General features: G+C 47.0%; 1 gene segment (V, D, J or C); it reads right to left on the bottom strand.

Annotated features, from left to right (window-relative positions):
- The window catches only part of LOC110258179 (Ig kappa chain V-III region MOPC 63-like), a 102,064-nt gene extending 85,385 nt beyond the window's left edge, over positions 1-16,679 (bottom strand). The window contains 2 exon segments of the V gene segment in view: positions 15,908-16,217; positions 16,602-16,679. Coding sequence covers positions 15,908-16,217; positions 16,602-16,650 — 359 coding nt within the window.
- Positions 16,680-17,208: the final 529 nt, after the last annotated feature.

The raw sequence follows: 17,208 nt of genomic DNA, 5'->3' as shown, positions 1-17,208 counted from the left end.
CCATGGCTGTACAGGCTGCTTAGCAATCTTCTCCCTCGTGCACATGTGAGGTTCTCTTTGACCTTGTAAGCATGTCAGGTGACTTGAGATGTGAGGAGTGAGGGCACAGGGAGGTTCTGGGACCCACAAGGCAGACCCTGCCTGTGGAGGGAGATTTGGGTTGTGCCCTGGGTTCAGCAAGACCGGATTTTCTCAGAACGTCATAGATAAGGTCATGCACATAAAGCCAAATGGGGCCTCTCAGCTGAGAATTCTCAAGTTCAGTGCTTCTCTTTCATAGTCAGTGACTTCAGGAATCTAGCAATTCTTATGATTGTGAAAATGGGACACTGCAGACATTCTGGGGAAAAAACCAACATTAAATTAAAACTCTTAAAATGATTTTTTTTTTCTGTTGAGCCCATAGCATTTGGAAGATCCAGGCTCGGGATTGGTCCCAAGTCACTGCAGTGACATTCCTGGATTTTTAAGCCATGGCAACATAAGGGAACTCTTAATTGATTTCTTAAAGCTCAATAACAATGCCTGTACATCACCAGTTTAACGCAAAAGGGAAGATCATATCAGGAAAGACACAAGAGATGAGTGAGTTTTTTAGTGCTCACTCCTCACCTTATAATACAAATCTACTAACCACCTCAGTAGTGACAACAGTGAATTCTGCCTCAGGGACCCACTAGCCTCACAGAAGTGACTTCTCATCCACTCATTCACTTTTCACCAGAAGCAAAGATAAGCCAGAGTTCAAATGCTCTCTGAAGCATTGCTTGCACTCACTTTTCAGTGCTTCCAGAAATGTGTAGGTGGACTCTTCTAAAGCAATTGCTAGGCCAAGTTGATAAAAAGGAGCAAAAATTTAAAAAAAAATAATGAAAGTAAAATAAAATGAGATACAATGTGTATTCCTGAAAGGAAGCATGGAGGTCTTATAAAGTTTACTGAGAACTATAGGCCATAATAAATTCTTAGAAACTTCCATGTGGGAATCTTAAATCCCATATTCTTATCCTGGGCAGTTGGGAGGCTCTTCCATCAAGAGATGGGCTCTTAATTCTGGGCCCTGACAGCCTCATGTGAAATCTAAAACCCATTATGAGACTGTCTATTAGTCTACAATTCTAGGTAAGCTTATTGCATCAAAATGATTTATTTAAGACAATAGCAAGAGGAGAATTCTTGGATTCTATGGAAACATGAAAGCAAAGAACTCCTGGTCACAGAAATGCAGGCAATCCTACTAACCAGACAGGTAAACACCTATTGTTTTGGGGCTTAGTGGTAATATTTAAAGTAAAACTCAGTAAAAATCATTCATCTTCATTGCAACACAAAGCCGTAGTGTTGGTTATAAGTGGAATTGAACTAACCTAAGAATATGTATTAAAAAAAAGATAACAAAAAAAACATGCTATAGCATTTGTCTGAATGTAAATATTTGCCGAGAGGAGAAGTGAAGAGGGAGACAGAAGAGACGTTGTAATCCTCACTGTGGTAGGCAGATAAAGAAAAGCTTTGGACCAGAAGGACCAAAACTTGCAAGAGGATAGACATGTGCGGTAAGAATTGGACCTGACCGCCCCCTAGTGGGCTGTTGACATAAGCTCAGGGACAGTGTCATGACTTGAAAGGTGCAGGACACATATATTCAGATATATATTTAAAGCCTTTAAAAAATGAGACATTTCAGCTATTCATTTAATTATATCTATACCTAGAAACTGTGAGTGAGATTTGTATTCACGAAATGAGTCACTTTATTTATGTTTGACATTTTTTCCTTTTTATGACAATATACCATCAAGCTTGTAATCTGCACAAAATTATTTAAGTTGCAAAAAGACAAGAAAATCCAGAGCAAGGGAGAATGTCAGAGGGTTTGGAAAATCAACATTGAAAAATCCACAAGAAATAGAAGGGTGAAAGAGATGTGATATTTTCATTGCATGAGAGAGCCATGAGATTACATTGGAAAATAGAATCACACAGGCTGAAATTGCAGCTAAAAAAATCCTTTTCTAGTAGTGCCATTGTTTCTAACCTGATGTTATGCTCTCCTCTATGGTTATCAATACACACCAGGATAAAAGTTCTGATTGGCCCAGGCAGAAAACAAAGGCTGAACAAATGGACTTCAGCTAAGCTTTGGGTGACCTGCAGGCCAGCTCCTATCACTGGCCAGTTTCTAAGGGGGCATCTCACCAAAGCCAGGCAGCTGACAGGTCTGAACATGTGGTGTCCGAGGAGGAGCTGAGGCTCTGCTGGTCCACAGGCCTCAGCTGCACCCTCTGCCCCTGGTTCTCCCACCTCTTCCTCTTACACAGACTCAGAGCATCTGCCCCTCTGCTCCCCCAGACAACACACACCCATGTGTGCAGCTGGGGCCCCAGGAGAGGGGTTTGTGTCAAGGGCTGTATCACTGTGGGAAGAGATTCTTTATTTTGCTGGCAGTAATAAACGCCTGCATCCTCAGCCTCCACCCTGCTGATCTTCAAGGTGAAATCTGTGCCTGACCCACTGCCACTGAACCTGTCTGGGACACCAGAGGCCTTGTTTGTAGCAAAATAGATCAGGAGCCTTGGCGACTGGCCTGGTTTCTGCTGGTACCAACTCAAGAAATTGTAACTATAACTCTCAAGGCTCTGACTGGACCTGCAGGAGATGGAGGCCGGCTCTCCAGGGCTGACTGACAGGGAGAGTGGACTCTGGGTCAGCACGATGGCCCCACTGGATCCTGAAATAATGAGAGAGAAGAAGAGCATTCTGAGCCAGTATCATGAGTAATTTTCACAATTCTCTACTTGTTATTTACTTCATGCTAGATTCATTTTTGATTGAGAGTTCTCCCCAAAATATTCACCTTGAGAAAACCCCAGGACTTACACCATCAAAGATCTCTAGAGGTCATGTGTCCACTTGCCCACACTTTCACCCGAGGATGGGTACTTATTTCGTCTGGTTTTATCCTCATTCTCTCTTTGCTAAACATCTGCCCTTGGCAGCGGGTGAGAGATGTGCACATACCTGTTTGCACATGCCCACAAAAAGCAGCCCTGCCCCCACAGCACCCCCTTCCCCTTCTCATCTCCCCTCCATCCTCACCTGGGACCCAGAGCAGGAGGAGCCCCAGGAGCTGAGCAGGGAACCTCATGGTCAGCTGTGCCCGGATGAGCCCTGATCAGTCCAAGCCAGACTAGAGCTGCCCTTTTATGTCAGGCTGGCCTGGGCAGGTCCTCCCTAGGGGACAGCATGCAAATCCCCTGGTGGGGGCAGCAGAGGGGGAAGAGCAGGTGGGTGGAGGCACTCACATTTGAACCAAGAGATATCACGGTCTCACCATTCTCATCATTTTCACCCGTTATCTTGACATTCATGGGAGCAGCTGTCACTTCTCTTTACTCCCTTACAGTCTCAGGAAGATCTCTCATTGCTCCCCTGCTTGTGCTCACAGGTCATCCTTTTGAATGTACTGAGTCTTTCTAGTCCTAGTTGAGTAAGTCATTTTAAAATTAAAAATAGCAATGAATGCTACTTAAAATTTATCAAACATTTAAATCATCAATCGATGTGATCAAAATATTCTCTTCTGGAAAACATTCTTCTTCAGCTACGTTAATAAACCCTCTGGACTCACTGGACCTCATGAGGATCCCCGTCACCGTGATGACACATATGAGCCCCCAGAGCTGCTCTTCTTAGTAGAAATCTGGGGAGCTGCCCAGGTGGGAAAAAGCTTGACTGTAAGACCTTCGACCCTGAGGTCGAGACCTAGTTTTGTTTGTTTGTTTGCTTTTGTCTTTTTTCCTTTTCTAGGGCTGCTGCCATGGCATGTGGAGGTTCCCAGGCTAGGGGTCTAATCGGAGTTGCAGCCACCAGCCTACACTACAGCCACAGCAATGTGGGATCCTTCACCCACTGAGCAAGGCCAGGGATCGAAAGCACACCTTCATGGTTCCTAGTCGGATTCATTAACCACTGAGCCACGACGGGAACTCCCAGACGGAGTGATTTTATATTAGAGCCGTATAGCCATCAAACCTGCATATCTTGGAGTGTGTTCTCTCTTTTCTTCTTAGATGAAAGAGCCTGAAGCCTCATCTCACATGCCTCCTCTCTCTAGTGGCAGGTCCAAGGGCTGCACCATTGTTCCTCTTTCAGCCACTAGGAGGTGGCTGTCTTTCTCCCTGAGGTCCAGACACAGCTTTGAAGTGAATCCAGTCACACTAGAGAACTGGCATGTTGACACGGACCTATAGCCGTGAAACACTCATTTGTATTTTATTTTTATGATTTTTCCTTTTTAGGGCCACACCTGAGGCATAGGGAAGTTCCCAGGCTAGCGGTCAAAGGGGACCTACAGCTGCCAGCCTAACCCACAGCCACAGCAATGCCAGATGCTTAACCCACTGAGCGAGGCCGGGTTCCTAGTCGGATTTGTTTCCACTGTGCCATGACAGGAACTCCAAAACACTCATTTTTAAATACGAACTAATTTCTCATTTGTTAAGAAACAGGTTGGATTTCTGGCTGTTGGCCTGGGGTTAAGAATCCGACAGCCATGCCTTGGGTCGCTTTGGGGGTACATGTTCCATCCCCGGCCCAGGAATTTCCAAGTGCTGTTGCTGCGGCAATAAAAAAAACATTAAAAAACGAATATGTAACAAATCACAGAGTCTTAGTTCATTTATTAAACTCTTTATTTTTGCTCCATGTAACTTGCCTTTCATAGCAAAAACTTCATTATGTGGTGAGGTGTAAATTAAGATATACAAAATGTGTACCTCTCATTTACAACGTCAGTGTGAAAATATAGATATTTAAACTTTCTAGACAGTTAAAGCGTATCCTAGAGATTTTCGTTTAATGTTCCTCCGGGTCCAATAAAATAAAGAACCTCTAATTCAGTCGTTGAAAAGCAGATCTAGTTTAAAACAGAATTTATACCAATTGAAAAAGTCCATGAACACACAAGTCAATGAATTTTGTTGATTTTACGTTTCAAACTCAGACTTCATAGCTCTAATTCTGAATAGCATTTATACATCAAAATGTGACCACGTTCTTTGTGTACATTCTTAAAGAACATTTTCATTTTTTTTCTCTACTTCCCAACACACAGCGTGGTAGTTTCTAAGGGAAAATCGTAATGAGTAGAAAGAAAAAAATAACATAAAAGCATGCACATATGCTTTGTATGCTGCTGTCAAATCCAACTGACTTTTCTTGAACATTTAGTGTAGTATATTTTGGGAATATTTTATCCTTATAATCTAATGCTTTAAATGTCAAGGAGAGTGTATAGAAGTACAGCCGAAGGAGAGGTCCTGTCTGTTCCATGAGACTTTCTAGGAATGCTGCGCTGCCCACTCCTGCCGTCTGCATTATTCTTCATGGCACCTGATCTCACCTTACCTCCTGGATGTGAAGGACCCTGGCTCTCTTCCTCCCAACCATTCTTGCATCCTCTTCCCTCAGTCATTTCTATTCTCCTTGGGCACCTCCTCATTTTGTCCACACTTTCAGGGTGGCATTTTCCCTTTAGTTTTTTTTTTTTTTTTTTTTTTTTTTGCGTTACTGTTGCTGCCATTCTCTACATGCTACTCTTCTTTGACCATGTCCATTCTGAAGATGCAGATTTTGTATTTTTGGTGTTATTTCATGTCTTCACTTACTTGGGTCATTATTCTGTGTTCATTCTAAAGGAATGGTGGGACCTTTTTTTCTTTTTGGTAACATTTTAAAATTTCCCTTCTTCAGGCTCCTCAGTGGCATATGGAAGTTCCCAGTTTTATCCCACTGGTAAAGTCGGAGCGAGAGCAACTCTGGATCCTTAACCCACTGCATCAGGCAGGGGATTGAACCATCAGCTTCACAGAGACAAGGCTGATTATTAAGCCACTGAGCCACAATGCGATGTCCTCTGAAGCATTTAAAAGGTATTGCTGCCTCCCAAAGAATTTCGGTTTTCAACATTCCTATCTCCACATTGGAGACTACCATTGAGAACCGTGTTCCCTCGATGATGTGTTGGAGTAGCTATTTCCTGATCCGCAAGACACGTTTCTTTAGGAGCAGGAGGAACTTTCCTTAGGTTGCTGAGGTGGTTTCTTTACACCAACACCTAGTCTGTATCCACTACAAGAAAGTGCATCCTTTAAACCCCTTGGTGCTGTGTCTTCTGACTCTTTGGTGCTCTGTGGTTGCCAGAGGATGCATATCTGCAGCTGATTTCCACAACTTCACTCTCCGGAGGCCCCTGTTTCCCCAGGCCTTGGATGTCCTTTCTCTGGGGGACTGCAGGCAGGGTTTCGTGTGTGTCCTTGGTGCTTCCTTCTGGGAAGTGACCATTGCCTCCTAGGGTGCAGCCTATTGCCCCCCCTCCTGGCTCCATAGCCTTCTCTGTCACTGCTGGGATGAGCTCTCTTCCCATACTCCCCCAGGATGCTCACTTCCTCTGAGTCGGGCTGTCCACATTGTCAATCTGGGTTGTTCTTTTCTCCATTGACATAGAGCATGAGGTCAGAGTATGCTCTGCTTCTAGTGCTTCTGTAAGTCTGGGCTTTGAGGATTTTCCTTTACCTTATTGTCCGTTTGTACTGTCTCCTGAGGCTCTTTTATGAACTCCCCTTTATCAAGCTGTTGTTCTCCTATGGGAACTTAGGCCTGCGTGAACACGGTAAGTGTGAAAACGTATTTCCACCCATTCCCTTGAGGAGCATGAGGATTAGTGTGGGTTTTTCTACATCGTATATGAAGTTGTGCACTGCCTCTTACTCTGCTCTTTCCAAGTACTTTTATCACCAGTAGGTACTGTCTTCTACGTATACTTTTTAAAGTATCGATTGAGGCGCTCATTATTTATCTTTTAATCTTTTAATTTGGGAAATGACAAACTCTGGTTTCTCTTCAGATCACATAAATCTTTCACCTTTATTTGGGAAATGACATAATCAGGTTTTAAAACCCCACTTGAGCTTTTTCTTCAAAGCTGCGGATGCTCATAATGTCTTACTTCACTTGTGTATTTCCAGTTTGGGTTTGCCAGCATTTTCTTTCAGATGACTACACCTAAGTTCAAAGGCCGAAGGGAGCATCCTTTTCCCATTTTGCTCTGTCTTTGTCTGATTTTGCAGTTGAGGTTCATGCAACCAATGAAGGATCATTTTCTGCTCTTGTATTTTCTCAAATTTGGCCTAATTCGGAAGAGGCATGAGTTTTCCTAAAAGCTAGTGTTCATCTCTTAGACTGTCTGACTCCAGAATTTCCTTTGGGGGAATATTTGCAAGGATGCCATCCAATTATTTCCTGGTCATCCTGATGGGCAAGTTTCCTAATGTTTGTCAGTTTGGGGAAGTGATATATCTTTCTTAGAATTTGTCTCTTAACCGCTTGCAAATTTTGAGGCATAATGTTTATGTTTTTTCACAAAGTTCTCCTATGGCTCCAACTTGTGCTGCACGCATGGACCCAATGCTTTGTTATGTGGAATCTCCAAGAATATTTCTGGCCAGCAAGTAAGGAAAAGGCAAATACAAGAAACAATCAGTGCCTTCCACATGGTGGAACAGGTCGTTGTCATCCACAGTCCCCCAGGGAGTCTGATCCACTGGTGTCCGTTAGAGTGTAAGGAGGCAAAGGCAGCCATTATTCTGGGTGAGGAGAGTGGGCAGAAGTGGAGGCAGCCAGCACCTGCAGTCAGACGTGCTCTGGCTTTTGAGGGAGGGCAGAGAGGGCCTCCTTTCTAGCCTCTGCTTCCCGGATGAACTTACCCCCAGGTAGATTAAACACTTCTTCCCTGTATTAAAACAAGACCTGGCAAGAAACATTGAGAGAAGCAAATCTCAAAGTCCACATGGAAAAAAAGATGGATAATCCAGAACATGCACGCAAAAAAAGCAAGAACTTATAAAAACTGAGCGATATGGAAATCAACACGTGGTCCAAAATTGAGGCAAAGAACATACTAGACAGTTCATCGAAGAGACAGCCCATCGAAGAGACAGCCCGATGACAAGTAAGCATACGAAAAGTTATTCCACACTCTGTGTCATCGGAAGATGCAAATTAAAACAATAGACACCCTGCACACCTGTCAGGATGGCCTAAAGCCCAAACAGTGACGACACTCAATGCTGGCAAGGATGTGGAACAACAGAACCTCTTATTCATTGGTGGTGAGGATGCAACGTGGTACAGTCACTGTGCAGACAGGCTGGTGGTTTCTTACAGAAAACAGTCCTATCATGTTTTCCTCCCAAACTTGAAAACAATATCTGCATGAATTCAGCACACAATGCTCCCTGGCCCTTCTAGCAAAAACTTGCCATGACCTTCAACGTGTGGTCTGAGAAATGCTCTCAGCAGATGGAGGCACCAGCGGCAGCTGGGGCAGCCCAGCCTCACACATCTTCTTCTCGGGGGGTGGGGGTGGGGGTGGGGGTTAGGTGCTGGCCTGTCACACTCTGGGAGGTGCATTGTTAAGCTGCTGACAATAATAAGTTGCAACATCTTCAGCCTGCAGGCCACTGATGGTGAGGGTGAAATGGGTGCCAGATCCACTGCCCTTGAACCCGCATGGGACCCCACTTTGCAAAGTGCATGCATCACATAAAAGGAGTTTAGGAGGCTTCCCTGGTTGTTGTTGATACCAGGCTAAATAACTGCTAATGGTCTGATGGGCCCGGCAAGTGATGGACACTGTGTCTCCTAGAGATGCAGCCAGGGAGGCTGGAGACTGGGTCAGCTGGATGGCACTCCTGGCACCTGAGAGGGGAAACAAAAGCCACACATATTCCTGTTGTCAGAGGACTTCCTTGAAGAGCCCAGAGGTACTGAGCCCAGTGGCCGAGGGGATGCTCCCATGTCCCAGACACACAGAGACACTCAGGGGTCTGACAGGGAGCAGGGATGAGGGGCAGGTGTCAGCCGTGGGAGTCATTCAGGGGGTCTCCCTCCTCCCCTGGGAGCCAGAGCAGCAGGAGGCCGAGGAGCTGCATGGGTGCCCTCATGTCCACACTGGCTCCTGACCACCCCTGCCTCCTGCCCAGGGTGGGCCCAGACTCTTAGTAAGTGTCCAGGGTGGTGGGCTGTGCTCTGGGAACAAGCAGATCAGCCGGGGGAGGGGAGGGCTGGGCACAGCTGCAGGGCTGGCTGGTCTCAGTGACAGCCCAGGGGCTGTGCCCTGGGGACTCCGGTCAGAGCAGGCAGCACACCCTTGCTGCCAAAAACACCTTTCTCCCTGGAGACCCTAGGACGGACTCAGTGCACCGTCCTGTTGGGAGAGTGTTTGTTTTCCTCCATTCAAGGCTCCCCATTGGCTTTCTTGCTCCATCTCCACCTAAGAGCAGGAATATCAGGGATGAAGTATTTCGAAATACTGCAGGGAATTTCATAATACCACTTCATTGTGTACCTGGAGCTATTCTTGAAGCTGGAGAATTTCCCATCATGGTCTGATTTTCAGACGTCTTGGGTGAGATACATTCTTTGATCCTCCTCAGACCAACCACCCACTGTGTCTCCCTGAACTAACTGTGTTTCCTGCACCTGCATCGGATTCCTGCATCATCAGATCTCCCAAGAGATGCCAGTTCTCAGGGGTGGGTGGCAGGGAGCTGGGGCTCAAGCAGGGGGAGGTGCGGACCATGGAGGCAGGTGAGGTTAGGAGCCCGTACCTGGGCTGCAGCCCACACGGTGTGGACAGGGCACCAGCACAGACAGGAAGGGAGCCCAGCCTGTGGAATGGCAGCCACAGGAGAGACAGGAGGCTGTCCCCTCAAGGGGGTGCTGCCGCTGCTGGCCCAGTGCCGGGTGTGGAGCTGGAGGGAGATGAGGAAGGCATTGGTGTAGCCAGCGTGGCCAGTGCTGGTCATCTCCCCAACCACCACTGCTTCTTCGTCCAGTCACAGAGGAGGGCCCTGGACTTGGATAAAATAAAGCCAGCCCCAAGCCAGTCTGATCCTTTCTCTCTGAAGCAGGGTGAGGACCAAGACCACAGCCTGTGGAGTTGCTGTGAGCTGCAGAGAGGCCAGGGAGGAGGAGCCATGGGGCTGGAGAGAAAGCCACCCTGCTGTCAGTGTCACCAGGCCAGGGAGCCCCAGGCCTTCAGGGTGTGGCTGCAAAGGAGAGAAGCTGCATCCCCACACACAGTGGGAAAGCCTGTGTGCACCCAGGGGTCCCTGTGTCATCCTTGTCCATGAGGACTCCTGGAGCAGCGGTTATCTAGGCAAGTGCTAGCTGAGTCTTACTGCATGTGTGTGTGTGTGTGTGTGTGTGTGTGTGTGTGTGTGTGTGTGTGTGTGTGTTGTACAGTATTTTTAGAATTTTTTCTTTTGTTTTACTTTTTCGGCCTCCACCCATGGCATATGGAGGTTCTCAGGCTAGGGGTCAAATGGGACCTACAGCTGCCTGCCTACACCACTGCTCACAGCAACGCCAGATCCTTAACCCACTGAGCAAGGCCAGGGATCAAGCCGGCAAGCTCCTGGTTCCTAGTCAGCTTCATTTCCACTGTGCCACAATGGGGACCTTTATTATCCTTTTCTGTTTCTTTTTAGGCCCATACCCACAGCCTATGGAAATTCCCAGGAGAGCAGTCAAATCAGAGTTGTAGCCAGGAGCCTACACAACAGTCACAGCAACACCAGATCCAAGCTGCATCTGCACCCTGCGCCATAGCTCATGGCAACACCGGATCCTTATCCCATTGATCGAGGCCAGGGATCAAACCTGTGACCTCATGGTTACTAGTCAGATTCGTTTCCACTGTGCTATAACAGAAATGCCTATTTTTAAAACATTTTTAGATGATTTTATTTTTTTCCGTTATAGTTGGTTTACAGTGTTCTGCCATGTTCTACTGAACAGCCAAGTGAGCCAGTCACACATGAATAGCCTTTCTGTTTCTCACGTTATCCTCCATCTCGCTCCATCACAAGTGATTAGATATAGTCCCCTGTGCTACTCAGCAGGATCTCACTGCATGTGTTTTCATATGTACTTTTCCTTGAAGTGTGCATGCGTGTGTAAGTGTGTTTACCTATGTGTGTTTTCTGATCACTTTCTTCTTCTGTCCCTATTCCCGATCAAGATCAAGTTCTATCTCAAGCTCATTACAAACGTTTTTAAGAAATTAAATTTATACCTCAGCATATGGCTTTTCAAAGCTTCAATTTAAAGATTTTTTTCCCACATGTTAGGAAATAATGCATGTTCAGGCGAGAACTGCACTGACATATACAATTTGAGGCCTACAAGTTTTAAGTTTACCCAAAAAATAAAATGAGAGTTTCCGTCATGGTGCCGTGGAGATGAATCTGACTAGGAAGCATGAGGTTGTGGGCTCAATCCCCGGCCTTGCTCAGTGCTTAAGGATGTGGCTTTGCCGAGAACTGTGGTGTAGGTCGCAGACACGGCTTGGGTCAGGCACTGCTGTGGCTGTGGTGTAGGCCAGTGGCTACAGCTCCGATTTCACACCTAGCCTGGGAACCTCCACATGTGGCGGGTGAGGCCCTAAAAAGACAAATGACAAAAATAAATAAAAATAAAAATAAATAAAAACAAAACCAAACAAAAAGTGAAATGGCTTAGGAAGAGATTTGTTCTAAACTGTGGCTCTTTTATATCTCCTGTAATTTGAAAGTTGAGGATGAAAAATAAACTGTTTCCAAATCCACCACCAATACAAGGTCATTCAAGGTTATAGAAGCTTTTGGTAAAGTTTAAGGTCAGATGACCAGAAACCTCAATTTACATTGCATTAAAGAGTGCCTAGAAATAGTCCCACTAAATCGCATTATCTCCCTGAGTAGAGGAAGAGTCCAGAGTGTGGGCTCAAGGAAACCTTTCACACCATCACCCACACACCAAGCACATGCAGGGCACAATGCACACCGGGGCAGAGCTGGGGTCTCGAACCCTGAGCAGAAGGGGAAGGCCTGCTGTGCCCATGGCTCAGAGATTCTTCCACATGTTGGATTTTGCTGTGCATGGACGTTAAGGTGGAGGGCAAGGAGAGTCCCCAGAGGGACCTTTGCAAGGTGGTGGTGACCTAAGAGGGCCTGAGGATGCCAATGACATCAGGTCTCTAATCTTTGAGCTGACGGTGTCAGCTTCAGCAGGTGGGGAAAGGTGGCCGCCTGAGATGGATCCTGCTCAGCAAGGGTAGAGATGGGCTGTGTGGACACAGCCATGTCAGAGAGAAGGGGGGCAGGCCAGGCTTCCAGCCCCAGAGCCCAGGACCCAGAGCGGGTTTCTCCACCACCCACCCTGACGGCAGCTCCTTCTCCAGTGTCCTCACCACACCTGAGACCTTAAATATTCGAAGGGGCTCCCTCTTGAAAATGGGACAGTCTCCCTCCTACTTCCCCAGAATTTCCAAGATCAGGCCTAGGACCTTTGTGGATGGTGGTGTTTGTCTGCCATCTAATGGCAGTTTGGTGACAAGGAAACTTATAGGCTGTTGGATGCTGTGGCCCAAGAGTCTAGACCTTGAGCTTTTCGTTGTCAGTCATGAATTCAACTGATAGGATTATATCCACCCCAGGTCATATTGTGTGGGGAACACAGCCTCACCGATACCTAAGGCAGGGCACGTATATAATACATACAGTGAGGTGAGGCTGGCCACATGTGTACATCAGGGAGTCAATCAACAATCAAAAGGATTTGACATTTCCTTTTCTTTCAGAGTACTATGCCTCACATTAAGGTCCTCCATCCACATTGAGTTTATTTTTTACATGGTGTGTGAAAATGTTCCATTTTCATTCTTTTACGTGTATCTCTCCAGGTTTTCCCATTTGTCAAGAGAAGTATTTCACCACTGTGTACACGACACCCTGACAGCAGTGTAATATATGATAGGGAGTCAGCCAGCTGCTTTGGATGTCAGCTACATCTGTGAAGACTCATGGAAGGAGAGGACTCTGCCTCAAGTTCAAGGAGCAAGAGGAGTGGCTCCTCTACTTGGGCCATGTGAGCAGCACAGCACACGGTGCTGGTTACAGCTGGATGAGATAGGATTCTGTGTGCACGCTCTGAAAAGCTCAGAAATAAAGGCACTTCCTAGATTTCTAGGCTTGTGGTGGAAAGCCACGCCTTTCTCAATAAACAAACAAAAACTATATGTTTTTTTTTAAAAAGCCATCTCCCCGAAGGTCAAGGACCGCTGCTAGATTTGTCTGTAGGACAATAAGCAGCTATGTGGCTGAACTGCCCAGTGGGATCTGTTCATTTTAAAGCCGGCAAGTTGTCAGTATGCCTGGGTCTCAGCGGCAGTGAGTCTTAGCAGAGCCGTGGCTCTTTGAGGACTGGGTCTAAGCAAATCCAGCAGGCAGACTCCATCTGCATGGGAAGGACCTCAGTCCCCACAGCAGTCACCCCCCTGGCCCTAACATCTCTTCATCAGCTTAGACATTGGCATCCGAGGGGCGCTCAAGCAGGTGACTTGGGAGAGAAGACTTCAGGTTTGTCCTGGGCACACCAGCATCATACGTTGGTGCGGTGTGAGTAAGAACGCAGCACTCCCGCCCTACAGCCCGGCTCTTGCTGGGCTCGGAAATGAACTGCTGAGTCAGCAGATGCTGGAGCAGCGCACATGCTCACCATCTTGGCCTTAGCAGGGACGTGACTAGAGACCAGGATGTTCAGAGATTTCTGGAGAGCTGGTTCCTCAAGGGCCTGGAAAGACATAATTAGGAGGTGAAAGGTTAGGAGTTCTGGGGAAAGGGCTCTGGGAATGCCTAAGATTTGTGTCCAAGGTGAGGAGAAAATGCTACAAGGCACAAGTTACAACTCAATTCTGTCACCTTTGAACTTGAGCCTCGGCCCAGAAATTGTTGGAATTGAAAAGAAACCAACGGCAAAGGACCCAGGACCTCCTTCTGGGCTGCCTGGTGACGCCCTGGTGGTTGTCAGGTGGCCGATGTCCCTTGGATGGAGTGCTGTCCACATTCTATTCCCAGGCACCCAACGGCTGGCAGCAACGGACCAAGAAAATGCTCCCCAAAGGTAAGGGAGCTCTCAAGTGTGCCCCCCACACAGGTTGAGATTTCCATTCCCATCCAGAGGGTTGAATGTGTCTCTTCCTTAAAGAAAGGGATCAGCTGACAGCTTCTCTGCCTTCTGGAGACCACACCTTCCACCAGCAGGAGGGAGGGTCTGGCTCAGGGATCAGGGGCTGTGGAACCTGCCAGACGTGAGAGGGGCCAGAAAGGCAAGGGGCCTGTGTTAGGGGCTGTGACTCTGTGTCGGGTCCAGGGAGCGTCCTGCTCACAGGAGGACAAGCAGCATCCCCTGGCTCCACACTGGGCATCAGAGCAACCCGCCATGTGCATTTTGGATGAAACTGTGCCCACTGGGAATTTGTGTAGAAACACCCTCTGAAAACTTTTCTCTGGGCTCTAAACTTCTTAGTAGAAGCCGATATTTTTTTAAAATTTTTCTTTATGAACTTGTTAATCCAAGTTCGACTGCACACTTGCCATGCAAAATGTACTTTGAATCCCTTAATCACAACCAGGATTAAGGGTCATCCTAGTGATCTGAAATTATTTACTCTTTTCTTCTTTTTATGGCCACACCTGTGATATATGCAAGTTCCCAGGTCAGGGAAGTCCACCACAGCCCCTGCAAAGCCGGATCCATGCCACACCTGTGAGCTACGCAGCTTGTGGCAATGCCAGATCCTTATCCCACTTAGTGAGACCAGGGATCAAACCCTCCTCCTCATGGGTCCTAGTTGGGTGCATAACCCACTGAGCCACAACAGGAACTCCCTGAAAGCATTTCACCGTGAATCCATCGTGCCATAACATGAACCCAGCATGCCCATTATTTCTCCAGACGTATTTTAAAACCTTTTAAAAACTGGGGTCAGGGGTTCCTGTTGGGGCTCAGCGGGTTAGGAACCTGACTAGTATCCATGAGGATGTGGATTGGATCCCTGGCCTTGCTCCGTGGGTTAGGGAGGTGGTGCTGCCGTGAGCTGTGGTGTGGGTCGCAGACACAGCTCCGATGCCGCGATGCTGTGGCTGTGAAAAAGGCCAGTGGCTGCAGCTCCGTTTGACCCCTAGCCTGGGAAAGCCAAATGCTTCAGCTGAAGCCCTAAGAAAAGCAAAACAAACAAATAAGAATTTTGAAAAAGGGGATCTAGTCAATGTATCCATTTTCTACACTTAGATCTAGAAAATAGGATCCAGATTTATACTCATGACATGAGCATGTCATGTGAAACACTACGTTTGTTTATTGTCTGATTGTTTGGCTTTTAGGACAATTGGTGACCCAAGGTATAATCTCCAAAACATTACTTAAGTTGAAAACAGACAAGAATATCCATTTCACGGGATTGTGTTAGAGGGTTTGGAAAGCCAATGTTGCAAAAGAGAAAATAAAATAAAATAAAAGGGTAAATTGGAGACACTGTATTCTCATTGCTTTAGAGTTTAATGGAAACTATAATAATAGAGCCTAAAATTCTGTAATTAAAAGTCCATTTTTCGTTGTACTATCTTTTGTTTTCACCTGACAGTCAGCTATTCTTTATCACTTCCAAAGCTGCATCTGATAAAGTTCTCACTCGGTCCAGGCCGAAAACCTGAGGTGTAAAAAGGAAACTCAGGTGAGCTGTGGTTGTCCCGGAGGCCAACTTCTCTCACTGGCCTGTTTCTAAGGGGGCATCACGCCAAGGCCATGAAGCTGACGGGGCCTTGACATGTGGTGTCTGAGGAGGAGCTGAGGCTCTGCTGGTCCACAGGCCTCAGCTGCACCCTCTGCCCCTGGTTCCCCCTTCTTCCTCTTACACAGACTCAGAGCATCTGCCCCTCTGCTCCCCCAGACAACACACACCCATGTGTGCAGCTGGGCCCCCAGGAGAGGGGTTTGTGTCAAGGGCTGTATCACTGTGGGAGGAGATTCTTTATTTTGCTGGCAGTAATAAACGCCTGCATCCTCAGCCTCCACCCTGCTGATTTTCAGGGTGAAATCTGTGCCTGACCCACTGCCACTGAACCTGTCTGGGACCCCAGAGGCCCTGTTGGTAGCAAAATAGAATAAGAGCCTTGGCGACTGGCCTGGTTTCTGCAGGTACCAGTGCAATAGCGAGTCTCCATCACTGTCTACGAGGCTCTGACTGGACCTGCAGGAGATGGAGGCCGGCTCTCCAGGGCTGACTGACAGGGAGAGTGGAGTCTGGGTCAGCACGATGGCCCCACTGGATCCTGAAATAATGAGAGAGAAGAAGAGCATTCTGAGCCAGTATCATGAGTAATTTTCACAATTCTCTACTTGTTATTTACTTCATGCTAGGTTATTTTTTGATTCTGATTTATAGGCAAAATATTCAATTCCACAAGACCCCGAGATGTTCAATGTATAAGGAGCCCTCTAGAGGTCAAGTCCACTTCCTACACTTCCTATGCCTCCCTCTTCACCACAGGATGGATATTTTTTCTTCCCTATTTTTCCTTATTCCTATTTGGTGAAACATCACATTCCCTTAGCTGAGGCTAAGGTGTGAAGCTAACTTGTGGGCAATTACACATGAAAAGCAGTGCTGCTCCCCACAGCCCCCCTTGCCCTTCCCATCTCCCCTCCATCCTCACCTGGGACCCAGAGCAGGAGGAGCCCCAGGAGCTGAGCAGGGAACCTCATGGTCAGCTGTGAACGGAGGAGCCCTGATCAGTCCAAGCCAGACTAGAGCTGTCCTTTTATGTCAGGCTGGCCTGGGCAGGTCCTCCCCAGGGGACAGCATGCAAATCCCCTGGTGGGGGCAGCAGAGGGGGAAGAGCAGGTGGGTGGAGGCACTCACATTTGAACCAAGAGATATCACGGTCTCACCATTCTCATCATTTTCACCCGTTATCTTGACATTCATGGGAGCAGCTGTCACTTCTCTTTACTCCCTTACAGTCTCAGGAAGATCTCTCATTGCTCCCCTGCTTGTGCTCACACATAATCCTTTTGAATGAGAAGCTCTAGTACATCTTATGTACTGAATCTTTCTAGTCCTAGTTTAGCAAGACTTTTTAGAATTAAAAATAGTAACGAATGCTACTTAGAATTTATCAAACACTTAAACCATCAATCAATGTGATCAAAAAGGTTTTCTTCTGGAAATCATTTCTCTTCAGCTACGTTAATAAACCGGCTGGACTCACTGGACCTCCTGAGGATCCTCGTCACCATGATGACACACACGATCCCCCAGAG

This window comes from Sus scrofa, chromosome 3 (genome assembly GCF_054392235.1).
Source record: "Sus scrofa isolate SSC_HxYL_T2T_F1_AM1 chromosome 3, Sscrofa_HxYL_maternal_Yorkshire_Landrace_v2.0, whole genome shotgun sequence".
Classification (NCBI taxonomy): domain Eukaryota; kingdom Metazoa; phylum Chordata; class Mammalia; order Artiodactyla; family Suidae; genus Sus; species Sus scrofa.
The sequence above is the reverse complement of the archived record's forward strand: the minus strand, read 5'-3'. Positions and strand labels throughout refer to the sequence as shown.